At 34.7% G+C, this 26,660-nt stretch overlaps 1 protein-coding gene across 3 annotated transcripts in view; it reads right to left on the reverse strand.

Annotated features, from left to right (window-relative positions):
• The window catches only part of LOC111511372 (protein tudor), a 57,021-nt gene that overhangs the window by 9,058 nt on the left and 21,303 nt on the right, over positions 1–26,660 (reverse strand). For all 3 annotated transcript variants that reach the window (XM_074174059.1, XM_023167383.2, XM_023167382.2), the window contains 5 exons: positions 22,068–22,432; positions 19,516–19,821; positions 18,855–19,293; positions 11,119–11,505; positions 9,873–11,067 (listed from right to left, as the gene is read on the reverse strand). In XM_074174059.1, coding sequence (XP_074030160.1) covers positions 9,873–11,067; positions 11,119–11,505; positions 18,855–19,293; positions 19,516–19,821; positions 22,068–22,432 — 2,692 coding nt within the window. The remainder of the gene's footprint in view (positions 1–9,872; positions 11,068–11,118; positions 11,506–18,854; positions 19,294–19,515; positions 19,822–22,067; positions 22,433–26,660) is intronic.

Consider the following 26,660-nt stretch of genomic DNA (forward strand, 5'->3'; position numbering starts at 1 on the left):
ATTCATATTTTTCACTTCTCAATTTATGACCACCATTGATTGTGGAATTGTAAGATGTTTGTAGCCTGATTTTAATTGCGTCATTTGTTTTGACATATCTATAAACCTCGTGTTTCTCAAGACGAATAAAGATATTATTATTATAATCCTGATAACTGCCACAGGTGGAACAGTAGCCTGGTGGGTTGACGTGGCTGGTTTGCTCGACTCACTCAATCGACCGCTGTGTGAATCGGTGGTTCGAGCCGCAAGGCCGGACGATCGATTTTCACTTCCCATCATCCAACCCGTGTTAGGAAGCACACGTTAAAAGGTAAGACCTCGTTGGTCCTTAGCTCGCACAAGTTTCGACTTTTGAGAGTTGTCGTTCGTAGTAGGTCTTTAGAAGCTTGTAAACTTCATGAGAAAATAAAAGTTCATGTAAATACATACCTGTTAGAAATTCAAACAGTTCTGAATGTTCATGTGTTCCATTATGTTCTTGTAGAACATATATTAAAGGAATTTTTGATGTCTGTTACTAGTCAGAAAGGTATTCATTTTGAACAAATCACTGCACAACTGAACGCTAGGAATATGACAGAGAAACTCATCGGTTGTTCCATATTTCGTTTCGATAAACTGAATGATGTCAAGACCAATATTCCTGCGTTGTGATCTTCATATATTGATATAAATTGCGTGTAAAACGCAATTTTACACACGAAATGCATGACCGACCTAATCGCAAGCGTTATTCATTCTTTCAAGTAATTCAAATCTGAAGGTTTAGTTTTGTATACATTGCTTACATATCCCCACAAAAAGAAATCCAATGATGAAAGATCAGCTGATCGTGCTGGCCATTCAATCGATCCTCGCCTCCCTATCCATCGATTGGGAAATGTTGTATCGATGTATTGCCGGACATTTGGTGGTGCTCCACCCTGCTGAAACCATATCATATTCACTGGAACTTTAGGGTTTCCTGGATCAGGATATAAATTTGCTAAACTTGGAATGACATCATTTTGAACTAGTGCCAAATAATTATCGCCCTCAATGAAAAAGAAACCAATGATATGGTTTCCTACAATCCCTGCCCAAACATTAACCTTTCGAGAGTATTGCGTGTGTTCTTATCTCATCCTGTGAGGATTTTCCGTTGACCAGTAGCGGCAATTTTGCCGATTAGCATGACCGTTAAGAGATAAAGACTCATCAGAAAACATAACGTCTACTAATTGGATGATATTGTTATCCAACATATCCATAATTTGCTCACAAAAATAAGTTGTTCTAAGAAAATCGTCTTCCATGAGCTCCTGAGTATGTATCATTTCATAGGGATGTATTTTATTTTCTTTCAATATGTTTACTATCGATGTATAGCTAACATTGAATGTTGTGGGTTTTTCTCAAACTCAAGCATCACATCTAATTGGAGTTCATCACTCATTGCATTGGTAGCTGTTTTTTTTATCTGCCCCACATGAGCAATCTCGCGAAACTGCTTCTCTATTTTGCTTATTGTTCCTTGAGATATGGGCTTTAAATTAGGAAATTTCTCATGAAATAGGCGAGCTACTTCCTGTTGTGTTTTGAGCAGCATCTGGTACTGGTCAACAGAAGAAGCAATCCTGTCACCGTCCGAAAATTAAAGAAATTGAGCGTCGAAGTTCTGACTAATTCACCATACTCCCCAGACCTCTCGCCAACCGACTACCATTTTTTCAATATCTTCGATGACTTTCTCACCGGTAGAACCTTCGCCAATCAGGAGCTGACAAAAAACGGCCCTCGTCGACTTCATCGAATCCTGAGCACGTAATTTATATGCTTACGGAATTAACAGACTTGCGTTACATTTGGCAAAAGTGCACTGATTAATGATTATTATTTATACTGAATTGAATTAGTATTCACTGAGATAATACAGCTTAAAGTAGACTGAAAAAAGTAATGCAGAGGGTTTTGTTTTCCTTTTTAACATTGACATTGAAAGAATTGAGAAGCTGCTATTCTTACCCTTCAACAAAGAATTATTATGATATTAAGAAAAACGTCAACAGGGGCATGCTCCAAATAAGTTAATTAGGAAACGACAATTTGAAGACTGTATTCCAAAATCATCGAAGATGGGTAGAAGATTTTCTATGCATCATTTGAACTTTTTAAACTAATGAGTTGGATCAAATGAAAATAAAACCGAATGTAAAATTAGCTTTCAAAGTATCATATTACTACTGTTGCACTGTTACTTTTAAATGATATTTTTAATTTTTATGACCTGTAAACCTGATGTAAATTGGTGGTTTCATGATCAATATATAATATTATAACAACATCTATAGGTATACCGCAAGGAAGTGTAGCGGGCCCACTGTTGTTCGTTATATTTATGAAAATTTGAATTAGCAGATAATCAATTTATAACTATATATACGCTGATTAAACAAGCCTTCTGGCAGGGGGAGACACATATCCGGAGATATGCTAAACTGTTGTAACATTTTTCAGAAAACAAAAAACTGGTTGAAAACAAATAAGTTAGTATTGAACGAGTCGAAAATTAAAGTGATGCTATTTGCAAACTATCTAACAGCAGAAGAAAAACCAAATGATATATCATTTTTCAATAATTCTTTTCAGTTATCGCATGACACCAAGTTTTTGGGTGTTTACATTGAAAATGGCTAAACTGGTCGCAACATATAGAGGAGAAGCTTGGAAAAGTGTCCTATGGACTGAGAATATTCAGTAAACATCTAAAAAAGCAAGCGGCTTTATCTCTTTATTTAGCAAATTTTGAATCTGTCATGAGATATGGAATAATTTTTTGGGTATCCAATTAGAAAAGAAATAGAATATTTGTTATACAATAAAGACTAATGAGAATAATCAATTACAAACATTATAAGGACTCTTGTCGAACAGTTTTTAAGAATAATAACATCATGACTGTATATGCTCTGTATATTTTTGAATGTTTGATGTATTTGTTTAAAAATAGAGAACTGTTTGATCTAAATGCTACAGAACACGAATATAACACTAAGAGGCATGACCTCATTTATCCATATCATGCATTGAGACTTACTGAAAAATATCCCTATTATATGGCAATGAAATTTTACGAGTTACCAGTACTTGTTAGACATTCTGTTAGTAGCAATCAATTAAAAAAAAAAAAAACACCAAAAAGATATTTGTAGATCTAGAACTCTATTGTGTTAATGATTTTTTTAAACATCAGTTTTGAAATATAATTGTGTGTGTTGTCATTTTATTACATGTAATTATTTTTTATACAAATTATCGTGGCTATTTCCAAAATAAACATTATTATTATTATTACTATTAAAACTGCCCGTCTGTCATATTCACTGAAACAAGTGTTATATTAAGACATTCAATTAGCGATTTTTTATGTTGGTACACTCGTTTCGAACATATGTTCACAATTTCAGCTGTTTAGCACGTTTAGTTTGCGATTTTGTTATCGAACAAAATATATCAAATAATTTGCATCAAATTTTGTGTGAAAAATGGAATCAAGTGCTCAAAAACCACTTAAAGTGTTGACAGTGGCATATGGTGACCGTACCCCGAGTCAGAAAAATGTTCGCAAGTGCAATAAGCTTTACAAAGAAGGTTGAGAAGATGTGAATCGCGATGCTCGCCTTGGACGCCCCGGAACAACTGGTGAAAATGTTGAGAAAGTGAAGAAAATTGTTATGGAGAATCGTCGAATCACTATTAGAGAAGTTGCTAAGGATGTCGGCATATCAGTTGGCTCATGCCATGCAATTGTTTTCGTAAATTTTAGACAACAAAGTTCGTTACAAAACTGCTGAATTTCGACCAAAAAGCCGTCACATGAACATCGCTCAGGAATTGATAAATGACGTAACCGGCGATCCAGACTTGCTTAAAAGGGCCATAATAATAATAAACAGCTTTATTTCAGAGTAGATATACATATTATATTTTTTTCAATTTTAATAACATATAATTCATTATAACATTAAAATCAACAGTTCAAAAATAACTTTTCAAAACGCTCAAAGGTGCGAACTCGTTTCCACCTTTTCATAAAAGAGGACGTATGCGTCTCCACTCACAAGCGATTTTGGTGAAATTGGTGACACGTGTGAATCATTGTATTCGTGCCACATGCCAGTATAAGGATGTCTGCAGAATGCTGTATAATGTCCGCTGTATGGAGACCCACTGTGATTCGAAATTGCATATAGATTATAACGACAAGGAGTCAAATTGTCTGCTGCATAATTGTTCATATCTAATCCATCTAGAGGAAATTCGATGGCAACATTTAACTTGCCTCTAAATCTTTCTGTCAGAGAAAATCTTTTGAAATGAATGACTAAAATACGGGGAAACTTATGGATCGATAGAGACTTTGTGCATTTTCTTCTTTCCTTGCAACTTGAACAAGTCGGTTTTTCATGTCCATCCAAAGTTTCCTCTCTTGTGAAGAAATCCAAACACTGTGATAAACTCAACTCGCCATTTCTTTGTGGTATGGGGAGCGACAAATCCCAGAAAGGATCGAATGTTACAGATGAGTGTCCGCAGTGTGTGCACTTCATCGTGGATTTCAATTGACCAACGAAATTATCCACAATCTTAGAGTTATATGTACTCAAATAAATCAGCCATGACTCTAGTGCTTTTCCGCTGTCGCTCAATTTTTCGTTAAACTCCGTTAAGGTCGGTTTAGGTTTCTCAATAATTCTATCAACGTCATCATGTAAACCTTCTAAAAGATAACGAAGGAACTCCTGGGCGTCTTGATACACATGACCCATGAATCGAGGGGCAAAACTCTGAATCTGACTCTTTAAGGAGACTGTGTTCACTGCTCTATCAAATGAATCTTCTGACCACAATTCCTTGATAACTTCTGCGAAAGCTTTGATTAAAGCACCCTCCATATTAGAAATATTAGTATTGATATCTTTCATGTACTCATCCTTTTTCAAATATTCCAGTAACCATCTAGTATTCGATAAACATTGGATTATACTGTTCATGAAACAGGTGTTGCCAATATTTTTCAACCCATTAAGCCCAAGGGTTTTGTTTGAGGAATGTATCACTGATCTAATTGTGTTGTAGCGATGATTCTTCCCATCATTGGACCAACGGAATGAGGATTTTGAAGTTAAATTCCTTGAAACTGAATCAGATATATTCATGGTGGTTTTTTTTTCAAAAGGTCAGTAACATAGAATGAAATGGGGTCAAACAAGGAGGTCAGATTTTTTTGTTATAAATATTTTTAAATGAATGTTCCAGTGAGATATGCGTTCAAATCATAGGGCTCTAACTTTTGAACGGGACAAAATAGAAATTAACGAATGAATATTTTTTGTGAAAATGAAAATTTACCTTATTTTAACAGACTTTGTATACTATCAAATTTAAAAACATTTGCAAAGCTGCTGAATCGTCGAAAAACAACTGGAAATCAAGTTTCTACAAAGTGTAGTAATGGGAAATGTTCCTCCTGGAGAAAATCAAGTAGTTTTCATAAAAGAGCTCTAAAACAACGCATTTTAAACTTATAATTTCAACCCTTTTCTTTAAAAAATTATTTAAATACCTAAAAAAGAGGAATGAAATAATGCATTCAACATTTAACAGGATTCGTTTCTATTTCACCATTTGGCAACATCGGTTATAGCTAATAAAGGACAATGAATCTGTTACCTGTATGAGACAAACAAAGATGACATATTTCAGAGGCGTGCTGTTCTGTTTACTCATGTTCCATGTTCCGAGACATTCTGTGACATATGACATTTTGTGCACCTAACCTATCTCCCTCTAAATAAACAAATAACAAAACAACTGTTGTTTATGTGGCTTGTGGAGGTGGTATTGGACTATAATTTATATTTTGCCTTAATTGTTGATTTACAAAGATAATTTTCCTTTTTTAAAGTAGAATATCTAGGTACGTATAAATTATTTCAACAAAAGATATAGGCGCTGTTGCCAATATGCGAATTAGAAATAAATCCCTTTAAAAATTAAAACTCAACATTTGAAACATCAATTGGAATACTTTTCGAAGTGAATTTGAAAAACTCGTGAATTAAACTCGACTATAATTTGTTCAAACTTGCATTTGCTGTAATAACCCAAATTGAGGAACATTCCCCATTAAATAGAAAGGATTGAAAATGACTGTACTACTTCTCTTTCAGAACAAAGCACAAAAATCAAAACGTTACGACAAAATAAACACAAAAGGTTACGCCCGATCACAAAAAAAAAACTTGGAACTTCAGTCTGCACAATATATTTAATTATACAAACAATACATCAGAATGAAAATTATGTATATAAATGTCTCAAAAAATATTATTGAAATCATACATGTAACAATAAAACTTTAAAATACCAAAAGCAATACATTCAACTTACATAACACTGAAGATAAAAACCGTTTCGAAATTTCAAAAAATATAAGAACGGATTCAGGGGAATGAACGCTTCTAATATTTATTGTCTGTTTTTATCTTCGAAGTTCGAGGAATTGCTCAAAGGTTTTCGGAAAAGAGTTTGTTAATTCTAGATGTAAATATCAACATTGATTAAAACAAATTTGATATTGTTATGTTCGAATGTTGAGTTTATGAAAAGAAAAATGTTTACATTCATTCCATGGAAGAATATTTAACGAAAACAAAATTATCAAGTGATATTACCGCATTATTTATGACAATTTCACCAAATTATAATCAAACACCCATAATAGTTTTTTTACCATAATGTATCTAAATTACATGTTTGTTTCTGCTACTTGGAAGGAAAAAACAGTGGTGGAGTGCAGGTATTATATAACCTAAAAATGTTCGAATATTGGGTATACTACCCATATCAAAAATATAGGATAGTTTATTCAAAAAAGTTTACAAAACCGTGACACTTCTTTCGCTATACAATAGCTTCTTCAGTGGTCAATAATAATGTTGACGCCAGGAGTATTGTTGAGTCCTGAAGATGGCATTGCATAGTGAAACACGTGTCGCGGTTTTATAAACTTGCAATTGGAAATCTCACACGAAAGTTTGTTTTCTGAATAGGGTAATTTTACCCGCAGACATTTCAATAATCATCAATAATAAACTGTCGCTTGAAATCGAAGTTACAAAAAGATTTTGGTTAAGAACTAGTAGATTCAGTGTATATTATTCCTATCGTCTATTTTCATGTTCAGGGTGCTAAAATGCGAAAAGTTCAAAACTCTTTTTTGTGAAGGCAACATTAATCAAGCTAAGCTTAAATCATCTAAGCTTACTTTGAGAATAAAGTCAATAAACATGGGATTATGGAGACGGTTTCTTGGGAATACATGAAAGATCACGACTTCGAGAAGGGGAGAAAAAACAAAGAGTTATTAAAATATTCGAGTGATGAAATTAAGAACATTTTGGAAAAGATGAAATCTCGCTTTACCACGATCGTGTAACTTGTACATTCGTCAGTTATTGCGATATCTTAAATCATCGAACTCAAGTTCGAATTATCATCTTATTTACTGTAACCACAAAAAATGACTCCAAGATAAAAGATTTGTGAGCGACAAGAGAGTTATCGATGCCACGACTGAGTATTTTGACAAATCACTTAAAGTGTTTTGAGGTTTGTTAAAAAATATTTTTTCTCTGCATCGTGCCAGATATTTTCAATCCAGGACCATAGGCTGTTGCTGAATTTTCTGCTAGGCATTATTTTACAGTAGAGAAACAATCTCTAAGAAGTCCCTAGAATCCTAAGGGAACTTTATAAAATTTTGAAATATTGTACATACACATTGTACATGTTTTATTATCTTGTATTATCTTTTTATCTATTTTATCTTCATTAATGTTATTATCTTTATATAAATTTGAATGTAAAAGATAAAAATCTGTTAAAGTAGATAAAAATTGGCTATACTAGAGCTCATTTGAAAGACGTTTTAAAATTCAGGAAATTTCGATTCATTGCTGCCAAAAAGGCTAACTTCTACCGAAATTCCTGAATAATGAGATTCTATACGAAAAAATCAGGAGGTTTTTCGTAGAAGTCAATGTTTTCAAAACAATCTATCGTGAATTCAATTCTGATCATCTCGAAAACAGTGACCTCTGCAAAAAAAAACTTTCCAGAACTTTCTTGTAAATAATTTCACGGCAACTGATTTAACAAAAAAATGTAAATTTTCAAGGCTGTAGATAAGGAACCGTTCAAATATTACATAAGCACCAAAGGGGGACATGGGGTCTGTGCTTTGCTTATTTTTTATGACGTGAGGGGGTGGGGGTCTAGATAGTGATTACGTCACTTTTTTACATATATGGCAACTCACACAATGTATATGTTTGAAAAATGGATACTTATAATAATGCATGTTTATAAAAGCATGGGAGGGGGAAGAGCTTTGCTTACTTTTGCTAGCAAGGGGAATGGGGGGGTTAAATGTTTGTAATAAATATGTTTACGTAATATTTGAACGGTCCCTAACTAAGCCCGACGTTTCGTCCACGACTGCGGTAGAGCCTCCACGACTAGAAATGTAGGGCTCAAAAACCTGCAGACCACGGCCAACAATCCCGAAAAATTACTCTGACATAATTGGTTTTACACTAGTCATGGTTCCACAGATATTTTAAATTTTATTTTTTTCCGAACCTTGATTTTAGAATTTGCTGCAATGGGGAATGTTCCTCCTGACGAAAATCAAGTAATTTTCATAAAAAAGCCCTAAAACAACGCATTTTAAACTTATCGTATCAACGTTTTTCTTTGAAAAATTATTTAAATACTTAAAAAAGAGGAGTGAAATAATGCATTCAACATTTAAAGGGATTCGTTTCTATTTCACCATTTGGCAACATCGGTAATAGCTAATCAAGGACAATGAATCTGTTACCTGTATGAGACAAACAAAGATGACATATTTCAGAGGCGTGCTGTTCTTTTTACTTATGTTCCGAGTTCCGAGACGTTCTGTGACATGACATTTTGTGCACCTAACCTATCTTCCTCTATATAAATAAATAACCAAACAACTGTAGTTTATATGGCTTGTGGAGGTGGTATTGAACTGTAATTTATATTTTGCCTTAATTGTTGATTTATAAAGATAATTTTCCTTTTTTAAAGTAGAATATCTAGGTATGTATAAATTATTTCAACTTGATATAGGCGCTGTTGCCAATATGTGAATTAAAAACAAATCCCTTTAAAAATTAAAACTCAACATTTGAAACATTGATTTGAATACTTTTCGAAGTGAATTTGAAAACCTCGCGAATTAAACTCAACTTTATTTTGTTCAAACTTGCATTTGCTGTAATAACCCAAATTGAGGAACATTCCCCATTATTTAGGAGATACTTTTCACTATGAAACAAAGCTACGAAGTCTTACAGTCTGGAATTACTCATAAACTACCCTTGTACTACTGCATAGAGTTACCTCCTTTGAAGTTGGTTTATATTCCACGTTATGATAATTTTTCATTGCATTAGATATTGTAAACTTCTTCATTACCTATTGTGCACTCTTGTAGTTATACACTAATTCTATAATAGCTTTGTCAATTAGTTTAATTCCATTCTTAGGTAAAAATACATTCAGCAAATTGATTTCTTTCAAAAAATAATCCAAACTTCTTTCGCTCCCAACTTTTGAACATAACAATACCAAACTAACCGTAGGATAGAAAAACAATCTACCACCGCAATATAACATTGCAGAAAGCATAACAAGTTTCAACAAATGACGCCTTACCAACACTTCAGATCAAGTCCCGCTTGACAGAAGTAAATCATACAAAGTACAAATATGAACTACAAAACATATTTAAATACCTTGCGAATTGATCTGCTCAAAGTTGCGCTCAGCCTCTTCGTTCAGTTCTTGACCGCTCATCGCCTCCAATTGGAAAATTCCCTCGATAGCTTCACCGTCACTCTTCTCTATCTGCAGCTTCTCCAAGCCGTCTACCGCTTTCACATAACCATCCTCCGTTATGGGCAGTAACATCGTCGAGACATCTTCTCCGTTCAACAACAACTGGACAATAGATGTTTCTCCTACGTTAATTTTCTTCACTGTAAAGATCGTCTGTCCTTCGGCGGAAATCTCACTGAACTTTGCTGCAGCTTCGGCGGACCAGACTGAAATTCCCTCCGGCTTTTGAAGGCTGCATTTTTGGGCTAGAGGAGCGGTGACAACCAAATCTTCCGGCAGCTGCCGCAGGCTGCTACTCGTACACGAATTTCCGTAGTCGATAAATAACAGTTCTATACCGGCGACGGTGTTCGACAGAATTCTCGCTCTGTACCACATCTGATCATCGGGGAACAGTGCGGCGCACAAACTTCCCGGAGTCAAGTCTTCCTGTTCAGGAAAACTCTCAGCAGAACTCAGTTGCTCAGCGATCCACTCCAATTCGTCTACACAGTTTTCGAGTTGGATCCAGAATTCGGACGGCGAGTTGAGATGACTGACGAAGCCGGTCAGTTTTGTTTCTTCAGTTTGCTCGAGCATAACAGCAAGGTTCAGCCGAATCATTTCCTCCTTGATGTTCGTTCCTTCAGAGTATAACTCAACGTAATGTGTTTTTTCGTTCTGGTCCAGAAACTCCGCCCTAAGGTTTTCCACCGACGCAAGTTTCTCGAATACTAAAATAGCAGCGGAACTCCACTCCTTATCGGGGGACTCCAATTTGAGGCTGGATCTGGTAGCGTAAACTGCGAGGGTTAGTAAGTTGGGGGGAAGCGTCTTCAGCTGGGTGGTTTTGTTGTCAATTACGTCTGTGTTACCGAAATCAATGAACCTAACGGTGGTTATATCATCATCGGCATCGAGTATTTCAGCCCGGTACCATTTTTGATCAACAGAGTATGGAGCGGCGCAAATAATACCAGCCGAAGGACTTTCGAGAACCGACCATTCGGTAACCTTGATTTGAATAACCTCTTGAAGCTCTTCAATTTCCGGGACAGATTCCGGAAATTGGATATAAAACTCATTGGGACTGTCAATATGACTAATGTACACCTGAAAATAAACAGGTTAGCAGATAGTTAACAGAAAACAGCAGATACTTACCGGAGTTCCCATTTCGATTGATTCTTGGTGCTGTGATATTTCTCCATCTTCAACAATAGTACCATCACTTTCCGCTTGAGTCTCTACATCGATATTTGGAATAGTGGTTTCATTTTGAGTGTCTGCACAGTTAGCTGCATCAGGACTCACATAGTTAAACGAGACTTCTTCGACACAAATGCTGGGTTCAGTGTTATATTGTACTTCATCTGCTTTTTCCAAACTTCCCGAGTTGAATCCAGATTCAGTCAACTCATCTAAATTAGATGACTCTGCAGCAGACGATTCCAAGAGGTCAACAGTACCTTCCCAACCATTTTCGCCATACACTATAGTTGCTATTACTTCTTTGTCGATGTAGCATGTTGCGTCTGATGAAACATTAATCTGAATTCGAAAAAAAAGACTTATATAAAAAAACTGCATCCTAAGATTTTTGAATGAAGACATGTGGTGAATTCGCAGGTTTCAAAAAGAACAGCATAATGAATAAATTCAACATCTTCTTAAACAGTTTCTTTGATATATATGATAAATGCTTTCCAATGTCAAGAAGAAAGAATCAGAGTAATAAAAATAGTAAAAAGTAATAAAAAGAAAGAAAACCTCTTGGGAAATCATCAACAAGCTAAGAAATAAAACAAGTAACTCTTCTAACTTGAAAATCCTACATGATAATAGTGAATTGACCAACCCCAAGATAATAGTTGACATATTCAACAATTTTTTTACTGAAGCACCTAGGAACGTAGCAAAGTCCATCAAAAAATAGGTGAATTTGATTTTTTGGGGAAAAGCAGCACAAACTCTATTGCTTTGATGCCATGTACTGAAGATGAAATGTTACATATTGTATCAAAACTGAAAAATAAAACATCTACAGGTCCAGATGAAATTCCCTCTGTTTTAGTAAAGGAATTTGGTAAAGATATAGTAGGTATTCTAACCCATTTAGTAAACTATTCATTTGCATCGGGCATATTTCCAAACTGTCTTAAATCAGCAAAGGTAACTCCAGTGCATAAAAAAAAAAACGAAAAAACTAACATCAATAATTACAGACCAGTATTAGGTCTCTCTCCGTTTGCAAAGGTGAACGAATATTGTATGCTAGACAGACTAACCCCCTTCATCATTAAATACAGACTCATACCAGACCAGCAGCACGGTTTTTGGAAGGGAAAATCTACAACAACTGCAAGAGTTGACTTTTATAATAATGTATTGTCCGAGATCGACAAAAGAAACTCCCCTGTTGGAATTTTTTGCGACTTAAGTAGGGCCTTTGACTGTATTCCTCATAAGGCACTGCTACAAAAACTTTGGCTTTGTGGCATACGAGGAATTGCAGCCAAAACTTTTTGACAGAAGTCAGTTTGTCCAAATTTGTTTCAAAGAAGTTGACGGATCTATTAGTTAGCACTGCTCAGATGCCTCGCAACTGGAGCTGGGAGTGCCACAGGGAAGTGTTTTGGCCCCAATACTATTTTCTTTATTCATTGCTGACATACTGGAATTTTTACCTGAGTATAACATCACGCTGTATGCTGATGACTCATCTTTTGTTGTCTCCCAGGAATGCAGTGAATGTAACCATCTTCTTGGTAAACTAGGACTATGGTTTTCAGCTAATCAACTACATTTCAATACAGAAAAAACTGAGTATCTAATCTTTCACACCAGACAAAGACTAATAAACAATCCACTCTCGATCAAACTGAATGACTTAAATATTAACAGAAAATCAACAACAAAATTCTTGGGAATAACCCTAGAGGACGATATCAGCTGGAATGAGCATATTACAGCAACTATAAATAAATTAAATACAAAAATATATCAAATTCGATGTATGCGGAATGTGGTTGATATCGGAAGTTTGAGAAATTTCTACTTTGCTGAAATCCAGTCTATTCTACTTTATGGCGTTTTACTATGGGGAAACTTTCAGGCTACACAGCATCTATTTCTTATTCAGAAAAAAGCCGTAAGAACTATAAAAAATGTATCACCCAGGAATTCCTGTAAACCATTGTTTGCCGAATATTCTTCCTCTGGCTTGTCTTTATATTATGGAAGTTGCCTGCTACATCCATAAAATATAAACACTCTTCCCAGGCATTCGGACATACATGTCTACCAAACCAGAAACAACCAGCTAATCTATCCAAATCATAGCAATCTCCAAATAACATCAAATGGACCACTCTCAACAGGTGTGAGAATTTACAATAAATTATCCACTGGCATTAAAACTCAGCCTACACACTTCAAATTTCGAAACTCCATAAAACGCTTTCGGCAAGAAAATTTATTTTATAGCATTGATGAATTTTTATTGTAAATTTTTAAGCAAATAACTTATATCGCTGTTCCTTTTGTTGTCTTGTAGTTATGTATGTAGTCTTTACTATATTTATATACATGCACTAAGACACTATATCCTGACATGTTCTATACCCTAATGGGTCCTTTGAATGAATAAACTGATTTGATCCTACAAACTGTTTTCTAAAAAAAAAAATATATGTTCAAATTCAGCAGCTGTATTTTGTATTTTCGTTGATCACGAAATCTTACTGCGGAAGCTGAAACATTATGGTTTTGAGCACAGAAGCATTAGATGGTTTGAATCGTACTTATTGCATCGAAAGCAAATTGTAAGACTCTCAACCGACTCAAATGTAGGAGAAATCATAGCAGGTGTCCCTCAGGGTTCCATCCTAGGACCCATCTTGTTTCTATTGTATATAAATGATATAACACAACTGGATTTAACTGCTAGCATCACATTATTTGCAGACGATACAACGTTGCTGTGGCAGGGAAAAGATCCTACAAAACTAGCTCAAGATGCCACTGTAGACATGGAAAAAATTAAGAGCTAGTGCGACTCAAATAAGCTTTCTTTAAACTTTGATAAAACCCATCTCCTCACCTTCAAATGTGAACTCCTACCTCTTAGTTTGAATAACAACATTCTCGAGATGAAATTGTCCTCCAAATTCTCAGGACTTCACATTGATAATAAACTTAAATTTGAGGATCATATTATCAAGTTGAATAAAAAACTTGCATCTGGCTGCTTTGTGGTGAAGTCAGTTTCGAAGGAACTGGGTAAACCTTTGCAAGATAAGCGTACTTTGTCTTTAAGGATGCTCACATAAGATATGGTATTGCCTTTTAGGGAGTATGCAGCAAAAGCATGCTGCAGACTGTTTTCGTTTTACAGAAGCGAGCTGTCCGGTATGTGTGCAGGGCAAAGTTCCATTATTCATTGAACAACGAATTCTGACAATAATATCTCTATTCATTCTTGAAACAGTAAGTCTGATTCATAAAAATATATCTGTTCATGATGATATAAACGAGCCACACTATAATACACGTCAAGCTAACTTGATCAGACTTCCCCTGCCCACAACAACAATGGTGAAGGACTCATTGATATACAATGGAATAAAGATGTACAACAAAATTCCCATATACCTGAAGAGTTATTCTTTGAATATTTTCAGGAAAAAATTAAGCGACATTCTAATTGATAAAGCCTATTATAGTTTAGATGAATTTTACAATGACAACGCTTTTTATGAATTATAGATTACTACTGTATGTCACTATAATATAGCATATTTTTTTTAAGGAAATTTTTTGAATTTCAAATTGTATAGCATTTATTTTGTTTCGTAAAAATGCGTTTGACATCCTATTTTATATAAATGGGCTTTTAGGAATTACTTTTATACTACTTTGACATATTTCATAATCGTGTCAACAAGAACTCTTTCTTAGGACAACAAACGTATTTCTTTCTCTCTCTCTCTCTCAAATGTCGCGGACTACATACATTCGATTACCAATTTTTATTTTTTATGTTGATACATTCGTCTCGAACATATGTTCACAATTTCAGCTGTGAGCTGTGTTGGTGAGAGGCATAGAAGTTATAAGTGTTTTGCGTATTTGGTTTAAGCGCCGCTTGCGAGAAACAATACCAAGAATATGTTTGGTATTATGGAAAAACATTTCATGACTTCTACATCACAAAACAACACCACAATCATGCATCAGCCACCGTATTCACCAGATTTGATTGAAGATACTCACGATTGAACGGAGATTTGAGAAAAATGAAAATTCACCTCATACAGACCTTGTACACATGGGTATGAAGAACTAGACACCTTCCTGAAGCACATTAATAACAAGTCCTTCCATCATTTTCACAATGGAGAAGGAAGTCCACAACGAATTGCCACTCTTAGACATATTGGTGAAGAGGACCGACACTAAATGGGAAACATCTGTATATCGAAAACCCACTCAAACAGGACAGTATCTGAACCAGGAATCCAACCACCATCAATCTAAAAGAGGAATCATCAAGACTCTACTAGACCATGCTTTTGGGCTCTGTAATACAAAGGAAGGTCTCGATAAGGAACTAGACATCATTAAAAATGATATTCAACGAAATGGCTACTCCAAAGCGATGGTAGAAAAGACTTTGGCTAGAAGACAGCAGGAGCCTCGCAAGGAAGAGAAGCCGTCACAACCAGTGCTTGCACTTCCCTACATCAGAGGATTATCGGAGAGGTTAAGAAGAATTGGTTCCAAGTACAACATCAGAACCTGCTTCAGATCCGGTAACACTATCCGTAGCAGCCTCACGAAAACCAGGCCACCAAACGCGGACTGCGATTCCAAGAATTGCATTTACTGGATACCCTGTGAGTGCGGAAAATCCTATATTGGTGAAACTAAGAGGCCATTGAATGTTTGCATTGCCGAGCACAAGAAACACACACAGCGAGGAGAAAGCAGCAAATCAGGAAGAGCAGAGCATGTTTGGACTCATCAACATGACATCAAGTGGGCTCAAACTCAAATAATCCAATAATACAATTCCAAAGTAAGCAAATAAATTATTAAGAAAAAATTAAAATGTATAACAAAATGAACTAATATAATTCTTACAGGCAAGTAACACTAGACACAATACAACAACACAAGCAGAGAGTATTAAATGGTTAAGTGAAGAATATGGTTTTTAAAGCAGGATACTGATATATTAAAGATTTGAAGGTTGTTTAAAGAGTTAGCCAATCTAAGAGTTCTGGGAATAAAGCCGTTATATGAATAATTGAATCTGTGAAAAAAAAAAAGTTTGCACCTGTCTAGTTGAACGATTGAGGACATGTGAAGATATTTTGGAGAGAAGCTCGGGACTGATACTCAGTCCGTTGATAATTTTAAATAGAAGTATTAAATCTCTATGTTTTCTGCGAGTCTCAACAGAAGGTATGTTCAAAATGCATTCCAATGCAGTATAGTCATGTCTATGAAAATCTGCTTCTTGTCCAACAAAACTTGTTGAATGAAGTTGCTCACAAGGATATACACCAACATGAAACAAGAAATAAATCAAACCTTGTTCCTACAGCTAATAGGTTGAAAAGAACAGATAATATAGGAATTGAGCTATACAATGCCTTATCTGCCGAATTTCGTAACTTGCCATTTAGAAGATTCAAAAACTTATTGAAGAAAATATTAACCAAACATCCTTTATATGAAATTGATCAATTTGTGACACTTTTGTGGTCACCTCCCGAACTTTTACTCAACTTTGAATATATTTAATACGTTAGCTATGTATTTATAATTTGTAAAAGCTCATGGCTTTACATTTTAGTCAAGTCTTATAAGTTTGGAATTTTATCTTGTTAACTTGTATTTTTTATTTTTTTTTTTGTAAATCTAATTTATCTACAAGCATTTTTTTAAAACTATATTGACAAATCTTACCCTCTCAAACCTATTTTAGAAATTTTATTGACGTGTCTAAAAACTGTGTGTTTCTTGAGACTAATAAATATTATTATTATTATACACGCATCTTGAAGGCAATATATCGCAGGAAATTCTGCTGTACGGCCTCGAGTTTCTTTTTTTTTTGTGTAATGTAGTGAGGGGACCAAACTGTGGAACAATAATCGAGATGAGATCTAACCAGGGAAAAATAAAGAGATTTAATAGCAGTGATGTTGGTGAAATCACGAGTGGTTCTCTTTATAAAGCCAAGCATCTTCATGTAGATTTTTGAATTACAGCGGAAATGTGTGATTTATAACTAAGTGTAGAGTCTAGGATCACACCTAGATCTTTGGTTTCAGTAGCAGAATGTAAGGTCCGATTATTTATAATATATTCAAAAATGATTGGGTGATGTGTTTGATGAAAGCGAAGAATTTGGCATTTGGATGCATTCAAAACATACTATTTTGCGAACACTAGTTGGATAGGCAATCTATATAGTTTTGTAGACACAATGTATCAGCTTCACTTTTGATTATTTTGAAACATTTTAAATCGTCGGAAAATAGCAAAGCTTCGCTTTCATGGAAACAGCTGATTAGATCGTTGATAAAAAGGTTAAACAACAGTGGTCCCAAATGTGAACCTTGTGGAACACCCGATGTAACTGCGATGGTATGAGAATAATAATGAATAACTCAAACAATTTGTGTTCTTTCCGTAAGATAGCTCTTGAGCCACTACAATATTTGCCCATCAACACCATATAAACAAAGTTTATGGATCAATAGCTCATGATTAACTTTGTCAAAAGCTTTGGAGAAATCAGTGTTCACAGAGTCAACTTGCAAACCCTTAGACGGAGCGTCAGACAGAAAATCAACGTAGGTAATTAGACCCAGTTCAGCTGACTTTTTGGATGTAAATCCGAATTGTTCGGTCCCTATAATTGGGGAGCAGTCATCAGTAAGATAATCAAAAATGATGCTCTCAAAATTTCGCTAAGAATAGAAATTGGACGATAATTACACATGTCGAATTTTCGACCTGATTTATATATTGGGGTTGACATATGAGGTTTTCCAATAGTCCGGGAATTTGCCAGATGATAGGAAATTATTAAATATATAGAAAAGTGGTCGAGCTAAAATAAAGCTAAATGATTTAAGAAAAGTTGGAGGAATTCCATCAGGACCGGGGCCTTTGTTGATATTAAGTTCGGACATTTTTTCGTAAATTTTAGAGATTTCAATATGATAATTGGGCACATCAACCATGGATGTAATATTGGTATCATAAGGATGTAAAGAGTGACTTGTATAAACGGAAGAAAATTGATTAGCAAAAAGGTTGGCAATATCGATCCCATTGGTAGCAGTACAGAAGTCATTGTATTAGGTATAGTGTTATTTTTCCTTTTGTTGCTTACAAATTTCCAAAAAGATTTACCATTATTAATTATGGAATGTACAGTGCGTTGGATGTAATCTGTATAACATTGTCTGGATAAGGATTTACATCTTGATCTTAAATTGCTAAATGATGCGTAGCTTTATATCATATTAGACAATGAAAGTCTGAACTGATGAAATTAAAATAATGTATTAATTATTCTAAGTGCACTTCCGTGTATAGAATGTACGAAGTCAATTCGAATGGAATAAAAACTAAATAATCACCGAACGTCGGCAGTTTCTTTGTATGGCATGGGTGGCGTGTTATATGGTATTAAATAGTGGATTCATATGGTATTAAATAGTGAATTTATCATACCCGGTAGATTAGTCTTTAATTTAGCTGTTCGGATTGACTTCGTATAGACTATAATGCATCCTAAATTAATTGCTTCAGACTCAAATTAGAAAAGTTACAAAAAATAACACAATTCAATTATCATCTGACAGTACTGAACTCACCTGGATACACAAAAGAGAAATCGCCAGAAAGTCGGGAGTCAGTTCTCTAAGTTGGCTGAAAGCGACATCCTCGGAATTACCATAATCCACGTAAAAGACTGTACATTTCTCATCATCAAAGCTGACGACCCTACCCCTATACCAATTGTCATCTTCACTATGGACGGCATAGAGTAGCCCTTCTTCAGGTATAATAGGAGATTCTAGAATCTGTTCATTGTAAGTCTCGTAGAGTTGATCAAGGAGATATGTAATAATTTCAGAGTATTCTGAAGGCTGGATAAAAATGCTGCTTTCATCAGCATGAGGAACATATCCTGTAATGGTAGATCGCAGAACGAGCATTGGACAAGGGCATTCCACCGTATCAATAGCTCCTTCATCTGGGTTGAGTATAACGTGTTTGTTGCCTTCTGTGTCGTACAGGGTAACTTCTAACCTGTGGGGAAATAAATACATTTTATGTCGATCTATAGAATGAAGGCAATGATCAATTTTGTCATAAATCTCTCGAACACTACCTGTTCCAGAGATCTGAGAAAAATTACAGTCCAGTGAAATCCCAGAAAAACCAAAATACATTCATCAATTCAAATTGTTGATTGAATTTGCATGTGTCCAAAGAAAAAATGAAATAGATATTAAAAAACAGAAAACTTACCTATCATCTATAACATTATCGACATAAACAATCACAGTCTGTTCTAGAAGACCTCTCAAAACATCTTCAAAAATTTCCGTAGCCGTTTCCAGATTATGCATGTAACAGCTAACTGCGACTCCACACTCTAAAGCTATTATTATATCACCGGGGTTATTGACACTTTTCATTACAGCTCTGAACTCTTGTCCCAGCAACAAGGGAATTTCAATATCTGGAATGACTGATTGTGTGGAAACTGCTAGACCATCTTTGATTAGAAGTTGAGCAATGTCTTGAGATTCATAGAAAATATTTACATAAGTCCTAAAAACATCAAACTAATACAAACTCTGAAAAATGTATTGCATCTCTGAAAATTATTACAATAATATTTACAAAAATATAGGATACTCTTTCTTACTTCTAAGTCAGAAGAAAATCCCAAGTTAGCTGAATTTCGTATAGAAAAAAAGGATTTAAATCGACTACCTCTTGTCTAATGCAATACTGTGATATTGGATTATTTTGGCCCACAAATGTTCATGAAGAGTTCCAAATATTCATCCAAAAAAGTTGTTGACTAGCAACATGAGCGGACTGTATTTCCTCTGATATGAATTTGAATGTTTTCCTTTTGCGTGAATTTGGAAAAGCTAAATGAAGATTTTACTGGAAATCAAGACCATCACTTTTTACTGCAGATTGTGACAGTCAAATATAGAAAGGATTTTTAACCAGGGATTTTAATGAAAAAAAAAACCAGGGTGATGTATAAAAATGGTCTACAATATTAAAAGGATCAAAAAAAAAGATGACCAGACTTGGTAACCTTACCTCATATTAGTTGGCAGTAGAATTATGTATCATTCCGGAAATATATGAATATTTGTAGTTCGAAAGACTTTCTAAGAGATCTGTTCAAAAAATAAGATGATTGTTTAAATTTTGCAGGCTACGTATATTCAATTAGTGAATTTATTTTTTTTTTCATGTTGGTACATTCGTATCGAACATATGTTGACAGGTATACGGTGAGTGTACTCTGAGTCAGAAAAATGTTTACAAGTGGTATAGTTCAAGAAGATGTGAATGACGACGATCCAGATTTGTTCAAAAGGGTCACAATTGGTGACAAGTCATGGATTTAAGGTTATAACATCGAAAACAAGCGTCTAATCGTCCCAATGGAAGAGCCCAGGACAGCCAAGAACAAAAAAGCACGCCAAGTTTGATCAAACGTCAAGATTTTGCTCACTATTTTCTTCAAATACCGTGGCGTACTACATCATGATGTCTTGCCACCATGGTCGTACAGTCAATGAGGAGTATTATCTTGAAGTTTTGCGCCGCTTGCAAGAAGCAATACGAAGAAAACGTCCGGTATTGTGGAAAAACAATTCATGGCTTTTGCATCACGATAATTCGTCATTGCTTGTTCGTAATTTTCTGGCCAAAAACAACACCGTAATCATGCTTCAGCCACCGTATTCACCAGATTTGGCCCTCTGTGACTTTATACATTATCCGTAATTGAAGAGACCCATGAAAGGACGATATTATTCTAGTTGATAAATTAGTATTGTATTCATGTATATGTGTATGTATGTATGTGTATGTATGTATATGTGTATGTATGTATGTCTGTATGTATGTATACAGGGCTTTTCATGATGAGTGTTAATTAGCCGTTTCTCGCAAACTATTCAACGGATCAACCTGAAAATTCCATAGTATGCATAAGTCAATATGACCTACATGCCTAAAATATTTTAGACGAAGCGGCGTTGTCGCTTCTACTATAAAGTAGCGACTTCTTTGATTTTTCTAATGGAACACCCCGTATATAATATCATATTATGATTCATTATCACTTTGTCAACAAATTCATATACTATTTCCCTATACCTATCTATTACCGTTTAGAAGATATAAATTAATTTCGATATTTTTTTTACCAAACATGAACTTTTATAAATGCTGATAATCTTGAACTCTCTTTCACTAAAACGATCAAATTTGAAATGGAGTGGAGTGATACTATGAGGATCTTCACTCCGAGTCATATTTTCATTTGCCTCATACAGGGTCTTCCAAAAAATGTAGATACTTTGTGTATTACGTTTTGTTTCAAATAATTGTTGATTGATTTTTCTTATACTATAGTCAAATAATGTTAGTCATTTATGATGCACCGTTTGGAACCTTTGGTATAGTAATGAATAATACTGGAGTTTTTTCCCAACACCAAATCGTTATTTTTAACACCTCAACACGTGTTTTGATCACCAAGTGATCATCTTCAAAGAGGAAGATTAAAACACAATCAAGTTTTAATTTTCCTCTTTGAAGATGATCACTTGGTGATCGAAACATGTGTCAAGATGTTAAAAATAACGATTTGGAGTTGGGCAAAACTCCAGTAATATTCAATGTTAGTCATGTATGACTAAAAAAAATAGTTTCATTCAACTATATAACATTACATAAATTAGATTCTAGGTATTGCCTTTTCTAGACATTAACTGGTGCATTAACTCTATTTCAATGTCTGAATTATTTGATGGACTTACTTTTCCTCATCTTTATTGATAAATTCGCAAGTGAAACTCTCCTTCTCGAAATATTTACTATAGGTATCAGGATCGGACCAGCTACCACTACAAGGAACTATACCATTCAAACTACAGACGATAGCTTGCGCTGGCAGATTCATAAATTTCTTGTCAATTGGCCAAATTTTATCGACAGTCGAAACATTTCCAAAGTCTACGTAGTACACCTTGTAACGATTGCCATTTTTTTCCAACAGCTGTGCTCTATAAAGAACATTGTCCTCAGGGAAAAGGCCTATTACAGGAGCTCCAACAACTGATTTTTCTGGTTTCCGGTTCTTGTAAAACTCCTGAATGTCTTCCATCAAAGACTTGAACTCAGCCTGTAACATAAAAAGACCTCAGTAAGGCATTCGACTGTGTTGATCACGAAAATCTTTACATAAAACTCCATAATAGTGGCATACAAGGAAATGCACTTAACTGGCTGAAAACATTTGTCTCAACACGAAAGCAATGTGTCAGTATCATCAATGATAATAATAATGTGTGAAAGTTATATACATACAATTATGTGGATATTAATGTTGGTGTCCCACAGGGATCAGTGTTGGGCCCTATATTTTTCTTATTATATGTGAATAATATGGAATCCATTTCGACATATGCTCATTTTACACTATATGCAGATGACACATCAGTGGTTATATCAGATCAAAGATAGATCAAAATCTACAAACCAAAGGTAACTTAATCCTGCAAAAATTAAACACCTGGTTCAAGGAAAATTCCCTACATTTGAATAATCAAAAAACACGTTTGATAAGATTTCATGCTAGACAAAAAGAAATAGCCAGTTTCAACTTAAGAATTGAAGATGATGAAATTTCTCCGTGCACTACGGTGAAATTTTTAGGTGTACACTTGGATGAATTTCTCAGCTGGAAAACTCATTGTGAAACAGTTATATCATAATTGAACTCCATGAATTATCTTCTGAGAAACCTTCGTGATATTTTAGATCAGAAACAGCTGATTATGCTGTATCATGCTCAAGTTGAATCGCGTCTTCGGTATGGTATTACTTTCTGGGGAGCTTCTTCTTCATGCAAAGATGTTTTTGTCGGCCAGAAAAAGATTATTTTATTTAATATCGTTTAATGTCTTAAGAACTAACATCTTGTTGACAAACACTTTGTAACTCTAATGCGTGTTACCATACGATAGATGCAATATATGAAATAGGGAATAAGCTTTTTTCCATTGGCAGGTACTTATTAAACACTAAGTTACAATGTAAATAATACTAAGTTCAGATCATAGATGAGGGAGAGAGTATCTTATAAATATGTATAAATTAAGTTTTTATGTATAAATAAAATTGTCTTAAAAAATTAAAATTGTAAGATAAAATTAAATTAAAATTAAAATAAGATTAAAATTAGAGTTACACTTGTATAGATAAAATTAATATTGTATAAATAAAATTAATGTTGTATAAATAAAGTTGTCAATAGAATTAAAATTTGTATAAATAAAATTATTTCGTCATGAGTTTAGTTAATCATCGTAATATTCTGTCAAGTTATAATAAACCTTGTCGATGAGATAATTTTTTAGGTTTTTCCTGAATATTTCATAACTTTCAGATACTCTTATGGACAAAGGTACCTTGTTGAATATTTTTAAACCATTGTAAATAACAGAATTTTTTATTAAAGTCGAGTTTGGTTTTGTAGTTCTAAGCTGATCAACCTGTCGTGTATCATATGCTATGTTACCTTCAGTATATTTGAACTTGTTTTTGTATATTAGGCTTGCTGTTTCTAGAATGAATATCGACGTCAGGGTTAATATTTTAGTCTTTTTGAATAACGGCCTACAAGATTCTGTCCATTGGGCTTTGCAAATGTATCTAACTGCCCTTTTTTGTATTACAAAGATAGAATCGAATAACTGGGATGTGCATGCTCCCCAGAACGCTATTCCGTATCTCAAATGTGCATCTACCAATGCATAGTATGCACATTTGGCCGCCTGGAATCCCAATTCATTTGAAACCACTCTGAGAGCATAACATCCTGAGGCAATTTTTTTTTTTAAGGTTTGTTATGTGGTCCTCAAATTTTAGTCTACCATCTATTTGAAGCCCCAAGAATTTCGTAGATGGGTTATCTTCAATCATGGTTTCCCCTAGAAATAGTTCTGCTAGGGTACACTTGAAAGTGACTACTTTGGTTTTTTTTGTGTTGAATGCTAAAAGATTATCATCACACCACTGTTTTACTGTCTTGAGATCACCCTCCACGTTGCTCTGCAGGGTGTTTATATTCTTTTCATGCCACAGAATTGTGGTGTCGTCGGCAAACATTGTGAACCTTCCCTTGATATTTATGTATGCCAGATCATTTATGTAGAGGAGGAAAAGGATAGGGCCCAAGATTGATCCTTGGGGTACTCCACACTTGATATCTAGTATAGAAGAGTGTGTCGATGTCCTGACAAATTGACTTCTTCCTGCTAGATAAGAGCACATCCAATTATATTCCATGCCTTTAAATCCATAATGATGAAGCTTCTGTAGCAGTATTCCATGATTGACGCAGTCAAAAGCTTTCGACAAATCACAGAATACCGCAACCAGAGCTTCCCCATCATTTATGTTTTTATAGGCCATTTCTAAAAAATTAAAAATCGCATCATTTGTGCCCTTTTTTTGTTGAAAACCAAATTGATGATCACTAATTATTTTGTTGGCCTCTAAAAATTCTATTATTCTATACTTGACTAATTTTTCAATTATTTTGGCCAGGGTAGGAATTAAACAAATTGGTCTCAAATTACTTGGGTCTCTTTGATCTCCTCCTTTGGATAGCGGTATGACTACCGCCGTTTTGAGAAAATGAGGGAAATTTCCTGGGAAATTATACATAAGATGTATAGCAGGAGTATCAAGAAATACAAGCTGTAAAAGCATTTTTTTAAATTTTGAAATACTAACATTGCCATGCCTATATACAGTGTGACCCATTTTTAATAGAAACACCCCTCTAAAATTTGAAGTTGTAAACCGATTTTAATATTTTTTTTTTAATGTCGAGTACTAAAAGGTCTACCTTGGGACAAAATTTGAAATGTTCATTAAAGTTTCAGGGCATACTACGATATTTTTTCTTAGTCGAAAATCGGGATTTTTTATTCGCGATTTTTTTATTGAAAAAATTACTACGCCACTGGATTCAGAGTGCCTCTAAATAGGTGTGACCAAAATTTCATGAAAAAATATTCATTATTAACAAAGTTATAACAACTCAAAAATTCGAAAACTCACACAGCTAACAGTCACAATATATCATTTTTTTTATGATTTCAACAATAAAGTGCCGCCAGATGAAAAAAAAACAAATAGCGTGAATATTTTTAATGAAAATAACGGAATTACATTCACACAATTCAACTAACAATGAAGCAAAAAATTTTAATAAGCGTAACTAATAACTAATTATTGAAATGTTTCGATTCAGCGCAACAATTAATTCTAATTCATATTTTAGTAGCCTCTACTAATCCACCACGTATTTCGATACATGTGTCGTAGCGCTTACGAATGTTTCTGATTACGTTCCTTAGTTCTTGAGGGCTAATATCTGCACATACCTGTCGAATTCTCGCACAAAGTTCATTTCTATCTCTTGAGCGGTTTTTGTAAACCTTTTGTGTGTGAAGTCCCCAGAGAAAAAAGTCCAAAACTGTGAGGTCTGGAGATCTGGGTGGCCACTCTATAAACGGCCTATCCACGGCCTATCCATCGGTTTGGAAAATGATCGTTAAGCCATTGCCTCACAGCTCTGGCATAATGAACTGAACACCCATCTAACTGGACAATTAAATTTTATTGTTCATTGATTGGCAGCTCGTGAATAGCATCCCAAAACTCTGTGTTTAAAAATTCTAGAAACCTCTGCGCATTAATGTTTTCCTCAAAAAAGAAAGGACCAATAATTCGTTCGTTCAATATCCCACACCAGACGTTGATTTTTTGGGAATACTGGCTTTTACAGTTTATTACCCCGTTAGTATTATCCGCTGCCCAATAGCGACAATTCTGTGATGACACTACTCCATTTGTAGTGAAAGTGGCTTCGTCGGTACATAAAATATTTTTTAGGAAATTTCTATTGTTTATTCCCCTTGGGCCCATAAACTATATTCCAAGCGTCTTGCTTCGTCGCCTTCTTGAAGTGTGTGTAAAAATTTTGGCTTGAAAGGTTTAATATTCTTCGCCTTGAGACATCTCCGAATAGTTTCTCGTGGAATATTCAAATCTAAAGTGGCATTCCTTATACAGGCATTAGGATTATTACCGAAATAATCTAAAATGATTTTATCATTCCTGTCATTCCTGTTTCGTCTTTGTACAGAATTACTTTTTAACATCATTTTTGATACTGCACCAGTTTCATTGAATATTTTATTTATTTTATTTACCGTACCGCAGCTAATACGAGGACGATCTGGATGTCTCTCATTAATTACTCTACAAACCTCTCTAGCACTTCTAACGTCATCTCCCGAAAGGCGTACAATTTCAATTTTGTCTCTTACGCTCAA

Source organism: Leptinotarsa decemlineata, unplaced genomic scaffold (genome assembly GCF_025532065.1).
Source record: "Leptinotarsa decemlineata unplaced genomic scaffold, Ldec_3_MD MMD2_tig00000505_RagTag_RagTag, whole genome shotgun sequence".
NCBI lineage: Eukaryota > Metazoa > Arthropoda > Insecta > Coleoptera > Chrysomelidae > Leptinotarsa > Leptinotarsa decemlineata.